Below are 16,418 nucleotides of genomic sequence, written 5' to 3' on the forward strand. Positions count from 1 at the left end.
TTTTTTTTTAACGTTGAGCACCAATCTATTCCTCCTCCCCTTTTGGTAAAGAAATATTTAAGTCGTATGCATTCTTGGAGAGAATTTTCAAAAAACACTCAGCCCACAAGAATTCTGTTCATCCCGCAAAAGCTGCCTCGGCGGTCCTGCGTGCATTTGCTAACGCTGGCTCCTTCACTTTCAGCCCATCAGCATTTTCTTCTTTTGCCTTTAATACCAAGAAGTTAGGATAACACAGACATCTGCCTCTCCACCACCAAATTTCCATGCCAGGGCTCCTCCTCAATAGAAGCTCCCATTTGAAGTCAGTGTAAAGAAGTCAGTGTACAAGGAACGAAAAACGAGAGGCAAATAGTTGAACTTCAGCTCTCTGCTGACTTCCATTAGGTTTACCTGATTTAAGTAAACCTTTTTTTTTTTTTTTAGGTTTACCTTATTATTTATTTATTTATTGGTTGTTGAATTTATTTGGTATAATTATGGTCCAGTATTTTTTGCTTTTATTTCTTATTGTTATTGTTTAATTTACTTATTATAATAAACACTGTCCAGTAGTAGGTCCAGGTTGCTCTCAGCTACTAACCTAAAGGCTGTTGGTTTGAACGCACCCGGTGGTGCCTCGGAAGAAAGGCCTGACAATCTGCTTCCATAAAGATTACAGCCAGGAAAATCCTATATAACACATGGAGTCGCTGTAAGTCGGAATCAACTTGACAGCAATAGTTTTTTTTTTTTTGGTCTAGTATTTATTACAGTGACTTACTATCTATATGGGGACATTGGTGGTTCAGTGATAGGATTCTCACCTTAGACAAGAAGTTCTGGCTTTGATTCCTGGCCAATGCACTTGATGGGCAGCCACCAGCAGTCGGCCAGTGGAGGCCTGTGTGTTGCTGTGATGCTGAATAGGTTTCAGCAGAGCTTCCAGACTAAGACAAACTAGGAAGAAAGACCTGGTGACCTACTTCTGAAAAATCAGGCAATGAAAACCCAGTGGTCTGATTCCCTTGTGTGTGGGGTTGCCATGAGCTAGGGGCTGACTTGAAGGCAGCTAACAACAACAATTGTCTGTATGACATAGTTTTAAAAAATAAGATGAACTATGGGACAGGAGAAAAAAAAAAATTTTGGAATGCTCTCCCTTTCCAAGCGAGGTGGGGTGAAACTGCACCTTTTTTCTTGGCGATCAGGACTGTGCTTGGAGGCAGCATTTGCTGCAGGTGACCATCTGGTTTCTTCTGGAAAGGAGCCTCCTCAGGCTGCGCCTCACCTGCAGCTCAGTTGGAAAGCACAGTGTGACTGACTCTCTGTTCTCCATTCCAAGTGGTAAATGTTTTGTTAATGTCAGGTCATTTCTATTCTTAACCTTGTAGCACAATATTAGGTTTTCCCCATGGCGTGAAATTCTGGCAAGCCTTTTTACCTCAAAGAAGGAGCTGCTTTTTCTAAGGGAGGGAAAAAACGTGGGAGGAATCTTTCCTTTCTGGAGTCCTCACCAGCATTCAAGTAATGTCAGGCCTCGTTTAGAAACATTGTTGGTCTTTACACTGTATTTCTTCACTGTGATAGTGGGCCACCTGGCTGTGTCAGGGCAAAGATGACTCTGGTCACCGGATCTGTAAGTGTAGAACTGTTCCAAGAAGTTGTACTGTTTGAGGGTATTTAAAATATCAGTTGAAATTCCCGCAGCATGTGATACCCTTAGCTTTGTTCGTTCCTAGTACTGGAGGAAAAATATCTGTATTCCTAGATTTGATTTTAATTTCTATCCCTAGAAATATCTATAGTCTAGATTCTAGGTTTTATTTTCATTTTGTTAAGAGAAATGGGAAAATTCTTTTTGTTGGTAACGTTTTGCATTTGGGATTGCCATCTACCTCCCTTACAAAAATACAGTTCAACTAATAAAGGTGCTGGTGTTGGGGGATTCAAAAGATAAGATGTGGTCCTTACTCCCAAGGTGCTCACTGACCAGAGGGGAAAACAGGCTCAGAAACAAGACAACTAAATGCAATAGGGGAAAAAAGGTATAATTCAAGCTATGAATTAAAAAAAAAAAAAAAAAAACTTAAACCAAACCCGTTACTGTCAAGTCGTTTCCAACTCATAGCAACCCTATAGGACAGAGTAGAACTGCCCCATAAGGTTTGCCGACCTTTTGGTTAACAGCCGAACTCTTAAGCACTGTGCCACCAGTGCTCCATAAAGGAGCAATTAATTCTGCCTGGGGAGGAATAGGGAGGCCGTGAGCTGGTTCTTGATAGATTTACCAGGAGAACACCTTGTGAAGGGTTTTCTAGTGGAGGAAACAGCAGCACTAACACTGTAGATATGAAAATTCTTATCTGATAACTAGGGTATAATCCAAGGGGGTTAGGTAAGAAGGAGGAGCCATGAAGGGGATGAGACTGGAAAGAGGAGTTTACAAGGTATTAGGTACTACCGTCCTTGAGAAGGCAATTGCTGGGTAAATAATTGACAAAAATGTTTGTTTGAATTTATTAAAGCAATGACTAATATTTTTGACATGCATTTTGGGCGCAGGGAAGGGAAAGTAGAGAGGAGTTAAGGATTCCTGGGAGAATGTCTTGATACTTGGTGACAGGTGTTAGATGAACACTTGGAGATGTCTATCACTTATATGGGATTGAGCAAGTTGCCAAACTAATCGTATATCTAAGACAAAGAAACACATTGCTCTCCAGGCTTGTCTGAGACGACAGGAATACAGAAGAGACCCAACTGAGAAGAAGACAAGTTTTGAGAGATCCCGTTTTTCAAGCGGGTCATCCTCCAAACAGGTACCTAAATCTCTGGGAGACATTCTCTTGCTGCTGCTGCTGTGTGTGTGTATGTGTATGTGTGTGTGTTCCTTACTTAGGGAAGAGTGGACTAAAAAATGAGATGTTAAAGAATCGTAAAGGTCAGAGTGGGATGAGGCAGGGCCAGGAGCCCAGGGCTGGGCCGGGAGCTCCCATCCTCACCACTCCCATCTATGTGACCTTCCCACCTCACCTTTGTTGGACCTCACTCTTCTTACCTGTAGATAAAGGGCCTGGTGTAGGTGGTCTCCAAAATACCATCTGGACCAGAAATTCTGTCACTTTGTGATGTTAAGAGTGGTGGCAATGGGCCTTCTAAAGCCCAGCATCACATTAGTGGCTTATGGTCTAACCTTTAGCATTGCTGAGTCTAGTTTTTATTTCACATGAAGGAAGAGAGTAAAATGCACTTATTCATCATTTAATAACTGGGAATTGTTCATATATTTTTGTCTAGAATGATAAAAATAAACAAAAGCAATATAATATAATGGCAATATAGTGATAATAAAGCAGTTATCTTTATTTAAGTGTTTATAATGTTCTAGATACTGTGCTAAGCACTTTATATATATATATATATTAGTTTATTTGATTTGTGAATATATGTATATGGAAAACCTGGTAGTATAGTGGTTAAGAGCTATGACTGCTAACCAAAAGGCTGGAAGCTTGAATCCACCAGGCGTTCCTTGGAAACTCTATGGAAGAATTCTACTCTGTCCTGTAGGGTCGCTATGAGTCAGAATCAACTCAACGGCAATGAGTATATATATTAGTGGGTATATATTATGTGTGTGTGTGTGTGTGTGTGTGTAATCTTACAGATGAGAAAACTGAGCCTTAGAGAAGTTAAGAAATGCTACCTAAGATGTCATAGCCAGTATGTGGTGAAGCAGGGATTCTATTCCAGGCAGTCTGACCCAGAGATGGTGTTCTGAACTGCTGAGCTATGCGATCATATTTCATATTTAAGACTGTATCTGCTTAAGAATTTTTACTTATCCTATGGAAGAGCTAAAAACCACAAGCTACATTTGATACTGATTGTTAGTATGGCGAATTGATTTAAGATGAGTAATATGCCTTTTATGAATCCTTATTTAATACTTTATGCCTGAAATATACTCTAGAGGATGGACTCTCTCTTTGCTGTCAGTGGCATGGATCCCGAGATGGATCCTGGATACCTGATATAAATCAAGTTCTTGTTGGGATTTCTTCTTTAATCTAGGATGTTCACACAGTGGTTATTTAATGTTCAAAGGACACTTTGAAAACACCAAAACTGATGTTTATGGATGTAGCTGTATCCCTGGAAGAGATATATACTCCCTATTAAGGAAAATAAAATCACACAATAAAGTAGTCCACCTTGAGTCCGAAGATGAAAGAGGCTGTCTCATAATACCAGCGGCACCCAGAAGAAAGTGTCGCCTGGATCTTTTCCTGTTAGTCAAGGACTGGATATAATACCTGTTGTTGATTAAATTTAAGGGATAAGCTTAATCCAAAAATTAAATCTACTTTGGCTAGGGCAACCCATTTTTAGCATTAAGATAACTTCTCATATTTTTGCACTTAGAAACAAAATTCAAGGACAGATAAAAGATGCATTGTAATTTAAGTCAAAACAGTAGCATGTAGCAATCTTCCTAGATTGGAATTACTAAACAAATGGACAGCTGGGTTCTTGTATTTTCACACAAAGACTCGTGTGCATAGTCATGGGCATTTTGCATGCTAATAGTCATGCATTTGGGATACTCTAGAGCTTGAAGTTTTATGCTCCTCTCCACAAACATCGTGTGAGGGACAAACTGATGACAAGTTCCTATAGTTTTCTTCTCTGTGCTATAAAAACTATTCATTCTTTAAATTATCATCCCAAAGCATTCATGCCACCTCCAAAAAAGAGATATATTTGTACATAGAAAGGTAATTGTGAAATAGGTTCTATAATCACAGACTACATGTGCCATGGATTGAACTGTGTCCCCCCCCTCGCCCAAATATGTGTCAACTTGGTTAGGCCATGATTCCCAGTATTGTGTGGTTGTCCTCCATTTTCTGATTGTTGTAATTTTCCTGTGTTATAAATCCTAATCTCTGCCTGTGGTTAATGAGGCAAGATTAGATTACGTTAGAAAGGATCGGGGGGCATGTAACACCCTTACCTAGGTCACATCCCTGATCCAATGTAAAGGGTGTTTCCCTGGGGTGTGGCCTGCACTACCTTTTATCTCTTGAGGAGCAGAGTGTGTCCTTTGTATCCAGTGTTTCTGCACAGAGAAGCTCCTAGTCCAGGGGGAGATTGATGACAAGGGCCTTCCTCCAGAGCCAAAAGAGAAAGCCTTCCCCCGGAACTGATGCCCTGAATTTGGACTTGCAGCCTACTAAACTGTGAGAGAAAAAATTTCTGTCTGTTAAAGCCATTCATTTGTGGTATTTCTGTTATAGCAGCACTAGATGACTAAGACAACATGGATCTTATTTTCCAACCCTTAATTTTATGATTCACTTGCATCCAACACAAATGAAAGACAAAAATATGTGATAAAATTGGCAATTTCTATTCTAAAGTAGGAAACCCTGGTGGCGTAGTGGTTAAGAGCTATGGCTGCTAACCAGAAGGTTGGCAGTTTGAATCCACCGGACACTGCCTTGGAAACTCTATGGGGCAGTTCTACTCTGTCCTATAGGGTCTCTATGAGTCGGAATGAACTCCACGGCAACGGGTTTGGTATTTTTGGTTTATTCTAAAGTATAAGGATGGGATTTTTTTCGTGTTTGCACTATGTCATTAGCTCAGTGTGTCAGAGAACTCAAAACAGCATTACTTATATAATCCCAATTTTTCCAGATAATGATATCCCAAGGGTTCAGCCCTTGATAGTAGGAGTGCCTTCAAGGCTGCGTCTTCTCTCTCTAGAAGAGTGGCAAAATCAGAATTTTCCACAGTGAAATTGACCTCTGCTTTGCTCTCTGCATTATAGATATTCTTGGGGTAACACTGGAGGATTTACCTCTGGAAACAAGCACAGGAAGGGCAGGGCGAGAGGAAATGTCACTGACTGCATCACTCTCCACAGCCATCTGACTTGCTGTGCTCGTAAAGCCAATCTCTCTGGGCTCAATCCTATGCCTTTTGCTGGGTACAAATGAAGCCAGAGTTCTCTAATAGACTCAAATCAGATCCAGGAAATCTTCAACCCCCAACATCATGGGTTGGTTTGAAAATTCCCCTCCCAAGTTTGAACCCCTACCCAAATTTTCAATATCCAGTTGTCTTAAACTGTCAGAGTCTGGGCCTGCCCTGCTATTCCTCAAATCCTGCAGAACTAATCAAACCTTTTTCCACAGGGCCCTCAGTGCCAGGGAGGTCCTGGAACTAGTCTCCCAAAGGAGGCTGAGAATAAGAATGCTGGCACCTCCCAAAGGAGGACCTAGGCCAAACTGATGTGGATCCCATTTCCAGAGCTCAATGTATTAGATGTTCCATCAGGCACTAGAGCAGCAAAAGATCCTCGGTCCATCAAAATGGGACAGAAGAAAGATAAGCTCTGTGAGCCAGTATAAACCCACCCAAACCTCTCTTCCTTCAGTGAAAATTCCCTGAACGATTTCCTTGTACAGATGACTGTGGCTGAAACTCTTAGTAATGTTTTGCCTCTAAGTTGTGATGGCAAGTTCATTCTCTGATTGAGTAGGTAGTATCAAAGTGAATTGCTTAATTCGTGGAGATTTTTCCACTGTACAGTCACTATGTGAGGCATCATGTTGTTGTTAGGTGCTACCAAGTCGATTTTCAACTCATAGTTACCCCATTTGACAGAGTAGAGCTGCCCCATAGGGTTTACAGGAGCAGATAGCCATGTCTTCCTCCTGTAGAGCCACTAGCTGAGTTTGAACCACCGACCTTTTGGTTAGCAACCAAAACAGTAGCATGTAACAGGCTTAACCATTGCACCACCAGGGCTCCAATGTGAGGCCTGCCACCACCATTTTGACACTTGTATTGTGATTTTCATCACTTCTTCATTCCTTAAGCCAGGCTCAAGTTGTCACAATTCCAGTGGGCCTGGAAAAACAAGGCATTCACCATAAAGTAACAGGTCCAGGGTCAAAATATCAGAGCCCTGGTGGCACAGTGGCTAAGAGCTTGGCTGCTAACCAAAAGGTTGGCAGTTTGAATCCACCTTGGAAACCCTGTGGGGCCATTCTACTCTGTACTATAGAGTCTCTATTAGTTGGAATTGACTTGACAGCAACGGTTTGGGCCTCAAAGTGGGCAGATCACCAAACACGTTTACCATGGTGGTCATCCTGTCATGGAACAATCTCCCCTAATGACCAGTGGCACCAACTGCTGGTTATGCAGAGGTTGTGTTTAATCCAAATCCAAGATAAAGGAATAACCATCAAGCCTCTGCTGAGATGTTCTTTAAAGTGGTACTTCCTAAATACCCCTAAGTTAGTGGTTTGGCATAATAGAAAAAGCATACTTAGGGAAGGCCAGCTGTATCCCTCATTAGCAGTGTGAATCCAGTCAAACCACTTGACTTCTTAGCACTAGCACTTCAGCTTCCCATCAAGGAGAAACTTATTATTATGCTTATCTCATGGGATCCTTGTGAGAATAAGTAAGACTCTTAAGTGATATGCTAACATCAGAGTACATTATAAATTGCCCTGATGTCCAACTATACTTGGAAATGGTGCTCCAGTAGGTATTAGTGAAGGAGCAGGTTCTGAGGCTTCAAGAATACCTACTTTCATCTCAGCTCAGTCACAGGCCACGTTTCTAAAGCCAACCAATGAAGCAACTTAATTTTAGATCCATTTCAAAGTTATGTACAACTTTGTGAACGGTTTAATCAGATCAGAATTCAATATGTAAAATAATGAAATAGAATAACCAGAAGCTCTACATAACCAACTAGAAATTGGATCATTTAGAAGACTAAAAAGCAAAGCAGTCTTTCGATGTGGGGAGAAAACAGTGCCCATCCATCCCAGGCCCCTGGGGCAGCTGCTGGCCTGGAGGAGCCTGCTGTGATTGACAGGGGCACCAGGATGTTTCATCCTCTCAAACCTTTACAGAGAGGTGACAGCAGCCCTGATTTTTCCATACAAGATGATGGAAATAATTAGCCCAGGGCTTGGGGGGTTCAGCAAGCTCTTATAAAGAGAGACATCATGGAGCTTTTTCATCTTCCCCCATCCTGTATCCTTGCTGGTAGGGACACTGTTCCAAAAGCACAAGCCTCGAAAAGATGGAGGTGATGTCACTGCTGTTACTTCATTGGAAAAGAAGGTAGAGATCTGCTCTGGGTTTTTAACAGCGCTGTTCACTCTGCTAATGGGAATAGGATTGTTGTCCTTTTCATCAGCAGCGACTGAACAACTGAATATTTAGATTCCAGGTCACAAGGACCCAATGTTGCATTAGAAGGAGGCATAGGAGTTCACCTGATACCAAGAAGCAGCTGGCTGTGCCCAGACCTGGCTCAATCTCGTGTTTACATCAGCGAGGTCACCTGAACCACGCTCAGCCAGCAAGTAAGCTTAATAGGAAGGCTGTTATCCAACATAAACATTTTAATTCTTTTGTCCGTGATAATCAGAACAGACTTTGGGAGGTTAAAGTTAAAAACAAAACAAACAAAAAAAGCCTCCCCAAGTAAGCTATAGCGACTTAAAAAGTCAGCCTGTCTTTCCATACATGAGGGCAGCAAAGATCTAGAACTGTGTAGCCCAATACATTGGCTACTAGCCGCATGTGGCTATTTGAGTTTAAATTAATTAAATTAAAATTAAAAATTCATTTCCTCAGAACTTCAAATTCCCAAAGAACCCAGACTTACTGGACCCGTTGAGACTGGAAAAAGTCTCCAAGACTATTGCCCTTGGGATACTCTTTAAACCTTGAACAGAAACTATCCCCTGAAACCACCTTTTAACTAAAAAGCTCAAGTTAGCTGAAAAAGTAAAGAATTTCACCCTTGAGAACGGTGCTCTTTTAAAAATTACCATATGAGACCAAATGGATAAGTTACTATAAAGCATAGATGAGAAGCCTGGGGGCAGTGAGACTAAATGAGAGTGGAACAACTAGAATGGAAATAATGAGAATGTTGACCAAAAAAACCAAACCCATTGCCATCAAGTAGATTCCAACTCATAGTGACCCTATAGGACCCAGTAGAACTGCCCTATAAGATTTCCAATCTTTACAGAAAATTCTCTTTAGAAGTGAGGATGGCGAGACTTCATCTCACCTACTTTGGACATGTTGTCAGGAGGGACCAGTCCCTGGAGGTACGACATCATGCTTGGTATAGGGTCAGCAAAAAAGAGGAGGACCCTCAGCAAAATGGATTGACACAGTGGCTACAACGATGGGCTTAAGCATAAAAACAATTGTGAAGATGGTGCAGGACTGGGCAGTGTTTTGTTCTGTTGTACGTGGGGCTGCTATGAGTCAAAACTGACTCAACAGCACCTAACAACAACAATCATCACAGAAGCAGACCGCCACATCTTTCTCCGTTGGGGCAGCTGGTGGGTTTGAACAGCCAAACTTTCAGTCAGCAGCCGAGCGCTTAACCACTGTGTTATCAGGGCTTCTTAGAATGTTGACACAAATGGAAAAATGTAACCAGTGTCACTGAACATTATGTGTAGAAATTGTTGAATGGGAACCTGTTTTGCTGTGTATACTTTCACCCAAAATAAAAGAAAATATATATATATATTTTTTAATTTCAGCTCTTTAGTTACACCAGTCTCAGTTCACATGCTCAGTGGCCATAGGTGGTTGGTTAGTGGCTACCATACTGGACCACACAGATACAGAACAATTTTCATCATTGCAGAAAGTTCTGTCACACGGTGCTGCTCTAGATTATATTCAAGACCAAAAAACAAAACAAGAACCCACGGGCCAGGAAGGCCTTTTGACCCAGCATAATCCACAATACGGTGTTTTGCATACAGCAGGTCTTTGCAAATGTTAACTCCAGTGATTCAGCTGCCTGTCAAGACTGGCTCCATTTGCATTTTGTGTTTTTCTATGACCTGTGTATATTTGCATGACTCCTTTTATTACCTATTTATTCTGCCTATCCTGACTGAAACCATCAGCTTCTCCTCTTTCAAACGGCTCTTGGGGAGTTGTTCTCCGCTAATCTGTCAGTTTTAACCCACTGACACCCTTAACTGTGTGGCAAAAGCAGCTGAGGCTTAGGGCACGGCATTTGCATTCTGTGAGTCATAGCTTTCATTTTTTCTAACTTCTACTTGTCCGTTGTTGGATCGCCTGCGGGCTGGGCCTCGCGTCTTTCAGTCCCCAGGCCTGTGTTGATGAGGCAGGTCACACAGGCACACACTGGTTCTAACTGCCAGGGGGCCCCACCCTGGGAGGCTGTGAGTCATCTGTAACACCTGGCATGCTGTGTGTCACAGCCGCCCTCTTGACTTGAGCTCAGATTCCTCGCCCTCGAGGTGCACCTGAGAAATGTACATCACGGAGGGGGAATGTGCAGCCACCGTTCGGCGAGTGCGGCTCTGTGGGAATTTACCCTCAAGTTTGTTCCCCATTTTAGCTGTTGATCTGCTCAAGACACTGAATGCATCATCTTCTCCCCTCAAACTGATTCCTTTTCCTGAATTTCTTATTTCTGCTCAAGTCAGAATGCTAGAAATTACCTTAGACTCCTCCTCTTCCTGACACTCCACAGCAGTCAGACACCAAAGTCCCATTCTCTTATCTCCTCTCTCTTGAATCAGTCCACCATCACCTCCCTTTTCAGGGCCCTGTCTTTTCATTTATTTGTTTTTGCTTGGTTTATGGTAGGAGTCATTTAGTTGTTTCGACTTCATCTTACCCCATCCAACCAGTCTTCCAGGCTCTCGTAAGAGTGATCCCTCTGGAAGCAAATTGGATCATGTCACTGCTTTATTAAAAATTCTTCAGTGGTTCCCGATTGTCATTGGGATCAAGTTCAAACACCTTAGCAGAGCGTCAAGGCACTTTTTTGGCCAGATCCCCACACCTCCTAGCCTCATCTGACCAAGCACTGTACATCTTCAACTCTGAGGGCACCTTCTCAGGAAGAATTTCCAGGGCTTCTACTGGGGAGCAAGTGACTTGGGTCTTGTCCCTCCTTTGTATTCCCATAACACCGCTGGCTCAAGTCTACTGTGGGGTAGATTTTCCTGTCTGCCTCCTGCCTTAGGCTGGGAGCCATTCATGAGCAGGCACTGTTTATTGTTGTATCTGCAGTGCCTAGCAGTGCCTAGCACATAATAGTAGCTCAGTGAAGATTTGAGGGCTGACAATGGCAAGAATGTTTTAGGAATGTGCAATGTTCAAAGTCACAGGTCTAGCCATGCAGCCAGAATAGGGGTTCTCACCCTGAGTGGGGAGAGTTGAAATGCTACTTGGAATGGCTAATGCTCCTTGACTTATTTTGAAATTATCAAGAGGAGAGAGCAGTTTGGCGCAGCTGCCGATTACAATGGCCAGTTTGGGCTTGAAGGTGGAAACCCCTGAACTGGTGGTGACCACAGTGACCAGCTAAAGAGGGCATTCTTCTCTGGCAGAACCTCTCTGCAGAAAGACAGATGGCTTCTTTAAAGCACTGGCTAAGTTCCTTTTGCCAGAGGTAGGCAAGAACACAAAGACATAAGAACAGCTGGGTTATAGCTTTCAATGACCAGAAGAAGCTCAGAATGGCCAGGGTTGACCCAGGATTCACTCATATTTCATAACAGAGGTCAACTTGTTGTGGTTGAGCATTTTGCCTGATGACTCACCAAGCTGACTTGGGTATGTCTTTTATAATTAGATCATAGATTAATTGGAATACCTGGTGTGCAGGCCCCTCTGAAGGCAAGCCAGGAGGCTAGAGGTCTTCACCAGCATTAATGGAGTAAAGGAATAGCAACTGTATCTTGGGCAAAGCCAGCAGGGCTTCATTTTTCCTTCATTTCTGTTCTTTGTCTGTGTTCCTCTAGGTAATTTTAAATGGGGCATGGCAGTAAAATAGGGCATCTGCCAGGTTAAATTGCAGCTGCTTCCAGAATGCTATCCTGTCTTTTTCAACAGATAAGCAAGACAGCCTCAAGTCAGTCCTTCCACCGGGGTGATTCTACTGTGTGACTGGGTGACACAAACAACAATTGCAATCCCAACTCAGTGAAATTGTTAGTGCCAAGAATTGGTGGCCTCTGACCCAAAGAGATCCTGATGTTAATTGGACTTAGAAGCTCAGAAATTGCATGAGAGAAGATTAGAATAAAGTAGCTTTTTTCCATTGTATGTAGTGCTCTGGATTTCAGCTTACTGCGTAAATTTCCTTCTTAAAAAATAGTTCTAATTCATTTTTAAAACCAAAGAACTTGTTAAAAACTAATTAAAATCCAGATATCAAAATTGTAAAACTTTTCCGTTGCAAGATAGTATTATTCACGTGCATACCTGTGTTAAATATGTTTTACAACATATAGCATTTCATCCCAAAGCTTTCTTTTTTCTTTCTGTATTGCTTTATTTGTTAAGAAATTGTAAATCACCTGAGTATCAGACAATGTGTAGGTGCTATGGAGATATAGTAATTAATCCACCATGTCCCTGCCCTCGAGAAGTTTACAAAGTTGGTAAAACAAGGCATATACAAATGGCTGCAGTTTAAGACGGTATCTGATGAGTGTAATAAAAAGGAAAGGGGAAAGTTCATAGAGATTAGAGATTTTAAGCTAGACTTAAGGGGATGATGGACAGGATTTGGAGAGCAGAGGTCGATAGGATGTAACAGCGGAAGGAATAGCCCAAGTCAAGGCAGAGATGGGCACGTTTGGGAAATGGTGTGGGTGATCCAGTCTCCCTGCAGCAGGCAGAATGGGCATCAGACCCTGTGCTAGAGCTCCCCTCCCCTCCTTGCCATAGAGAAGCCTAGCTCTTCTCAGATGATGCTCCTGCCCTGCATGTCCTCTTCAGGGTGGCTGTTCATATCCCTCCCATCCACCTGCCTCAGGACCAAGAAGCTGCAGCTGCCCTTCTTGCTCCCCGATGCTGCTCCCAGACCATTGCTCCCCAGGCTCTGTTGAAAATACTGGCCTACTGAGGTATATGCTGCTGTACTCCACCACCCTCTCCCCCTCATCATCCTTGTCCTTCATAAGAGCCACTCTGCCTTACTTAGTGAAGACTCTGGCAGGTGGCTCAGTCTCTCTGCCACCCCATCTCCTGATCCTCTGCCACATGGACAATCCAGCCACACCCTGGCTTCTTAGTTCCTGATGCATCTCAAATGCCCTCCTCCATTCCACTCTGCCACCCCTCCCACGGCATGTGCTGGACCTTGTCATTCCCCAAAAGAACTCCATCTCCAAAATCACTAGATTATTACCAGTCTCTAGGCCTTCCAGCTGTCCTGCTCAGTACTTCTGTTATGACATTTCTTCCACTTCTTGAGAACCTCTGGTCTATTGATCCCTCAGCCTTTGCCCTGTCATTGTCCCTCTTGGACCCACTTCCTTCCTAAGCAGTGGAGATTCCGTGCTTGAACCTTTAGGAATTGCCTTGCCCCTCTGTCTTTTTCTCACACCTGTCTGGCAAAAGCCTGGCCACCCAGTCTTTGGACCTGCATCCAGGTCACTGGCTACTGCTGGAGAAAATCACCCAACTTTGAAAAATGGTGCTGTGAATGTTTATGGCCATCAGCCTCGACTAGGCCCTCAATGCTGCCCAGTTTCTTTGGTCCACTTTCCCTTCCACTTCAGATCCTCTTCCTTTATCCTGGTCTTCAGTCCCTCCTCTTTCTCTATCACCCCACACCATAGTGTTCCTCAGATGGGAACTTCTCAGGTTACTGCTACCCAACCCACCACCCTCTGCCTTCTGCACCAGCCTCTCCTCATTCCCATCTATTAGCAACCTCTCCAGTGTGCTTGGGATCCCACCCCTTGCTCTTCTCAGAACCCTGACCCCATCGATCATCCCTTCCCTGCCTGTATGTCAACCTCTCTGCACCAGAGCCTTCCTACCGGCATTTAATCAAAACCTAAGGTCTCGTCCCCGCGCTGAAAAAACACCAGAGCAGCCCTTCCTTGATCCCACATCCCTCCGCTTACTTCTTCACAGCCAAAGTTCTCAAAGAATTATTTGCACTGACTGACTCCATTTTCCCACCTCCTACTCACTTCTCAACCCACTCCGATCTGGCTTCCACACTCATCATTCCACAGAAATGGCTCTTCGTCAAAGGACTTCCTCATCTTGATTGCAGCAGGTTCCTTCCAGTTCTCTTCAACCTTGACCTTTTGGCAGCATCTGCCTTGCTTGGTCATTCGCTCCTCCTGGAAATGCTGCCTCCCTGAGTTTCTGTAACACCACAGTCTTCTCCTGTCTCTGGATGCTGCTTTTCATTCTCCACTGTGGGCTTACCCTCCTCAACCCGGACTCTGAATCCTGGAATTCCTTGAGGTTTGACTCTCTTCTCACTGTGTACCAGGGGTTTTTAACCTATTTCTGTGCCATGGACCTCTTTGGCAGCATGGTGAGCCCTCTGGGTCCCTTTCTGAGAATAATATTTTTTTTATGCATAGAATAAGATACACATGATTCCAAAGAAAACCAATTTTATTGAAATACGGCCATCAAAATATTTTTAGAAATTTGTGATTCGGTAATATATGTGCTTCTTTATTAACACATTAAATAACAAGTGATGGGCGTAAAGGATATTTTGAGACATCTGCAACAAGTTTAATGAGATGTGAAAATATCTGTGATTTCAATTGGTGACAAAAATCACAGGTACTGCTAATACTACTGTAGTTTGTTGCCTACATTTGTAAATGAAAAATATGCTTAGATTCCAGCTATAGGTTGTTGGAAATAAAAATGTAATTTTTTTCCCTGTCTGAGTCACTGTGGCTGCAACAATGGTCTCAAGCATAACAACGATTATGAGGATGGCGCAGGACCAGGCAGTGTTTCATTCTGTTGTACATAGGGTTGCTATGAGTCGGAACCAACTCAACGACACCTAACAACAGAGTTCATCCTCCCTTCCAAGAAGGCCTGCTCTATGCATTCTCCTTAGATAATCTCATCCACTCCCAAGACTTTAACTGCCAGTGACTCCCAAATTTACATTTTCAACCCAAACTTCTCTTCTGATCTCCAGATCTGAATAACCAACTGTTTACTCAGCATCTCTACTTGGATGTCTCTAAGACACCACAAAGTCAACATGTCCGATGCTGAAGTTCCCAACCTGTTCTTTCATTCTTCCTTATGTATGATAACATCAGAATCTTAGGAAATATCCCTGACACTTTCTTTCCACGCCTCCTCCCCATATTTATCACCAAGGCATATTAGTTTTACCTCCTAAATATCTTTTTAATCCATCTGTGTCTTCTTCTGTGCCATCACCTAGTCCGGTTATTGCAGTGGCCCACCAACAAGTCTCTATACTCCCACTCCCACCCCCACATCTCATTTTCTGTACCACCAAACCAGTTGTCATCAAGTGCATTCCAACTCATGGTGACTCCATGTGTATCAGAGGAAAACTGTGCTTTATAGGGTTTTCAAAGGCTGATTTTTGAAAGTAGATCACCAGCCCTTTCTTCCTAGTCTGTCTTAGTCTGGAAGCTCTGCTGAAACCTGTCCAGTATGCATGACCCTGATAATATTTGAAATACTGGTAGCATAGCTTCCAGCATCATAGCAATATGCAAGCCACTATAGTATAACACACTGACAGACACAGGGTGAGTGCATACATATATGTTAGGGTAATGTTCGCTGCTGTAACAAAGGGACAAAAAATGCAATGACTGAGTCAAGATAGAATTTTGTTTCTGTACGTGTGACAGTCCAGATTGGTAGTAGATTAGTAGGCAGGTCACCACTCAGACTTTCAGGGACTTTAGCCAATGAATGGTTCTGCCACCTTCGAGGTCGTTGTCACTTCAGCTCATAGAAAGGTGGAAAGGAAGAGGTGCAAGGCCAAAGATTTTCTCTAAAGCCAGCTGCACACATCACTTCAGCTCATGCTCCACTCATGAGAGCTTCATCCCACAGCCACACCTAGTTGCAGGGGAGGCTGAGAAATCCAGTCCAAGGTGGGCAGCCAAATCAACTCATGTCTTTAGAAGAAGGGATTTTGATGGAAAGCTAATAGTCTCCATCACTTAGACATTAAAAAGGGTCTGGAAGAATACAGACCAAGCTACTAACAGTTTTATTTTTAAGGTTAATGGGTTTATGAAATGTTTTAAATTTTCTGTCTTTATGCTCATCTTTATTTTTCCGTTATGAACATGAATTTCTTTAGTAGTAAAGCAAATAAATACAATTTACAAAAATAAACAAATGTACCTACAAAGAGATTATTTCACGGGCAAGTCTGCAGGAAGATCTGTTTCCTCTCCCGAAAGAAACATCCGGGATACATGTAAAATACCTCTTTAAGCATTCTTCTACCCAGAAATCTTTAGTTGGACCCTTTCTCTGTCATGTTGACTCTCAATCTGTAGCATGACTCTCAGAGACCCTCACAATCTGACCCCACCCTG

General features: G+C 42.9%; 1 protein-coding gene across 1 annotated transcript in view; it reads left to right on the plus strand.

Annotated features, from left to right (window-relative positions):
- The window catches only part of MARCHF10 (membrane associated ring-CH-type finger 10), a 93,157-nt gene that overhangs the window by 18,959 nt on the left and 57,780 nt on the right, over positions 1-16,418 (plus strand). Inside the window, 1 exon segment of the mRNA XM_064270958.1 lies at positions 2,706-2,801. Coding sequence (XP_064127028.1) covers positions 2,706-2,801 — 96 coding nt within the window.

This window comes from Loxodonta africana, chromosome 18, assembly GCF_030014295.1.
Source record: "Loxodonta africana isolate mLoxAfr1 chromosome 18, mLoxAfr1.hap2, whole genome shotgun sequence".
Lineage (NCBI taxonomy): Eukaryota > Metazoa > Chordata > Mammalia > Proboscidea > Elephantidae > Loxodonta > Loxodonta africana.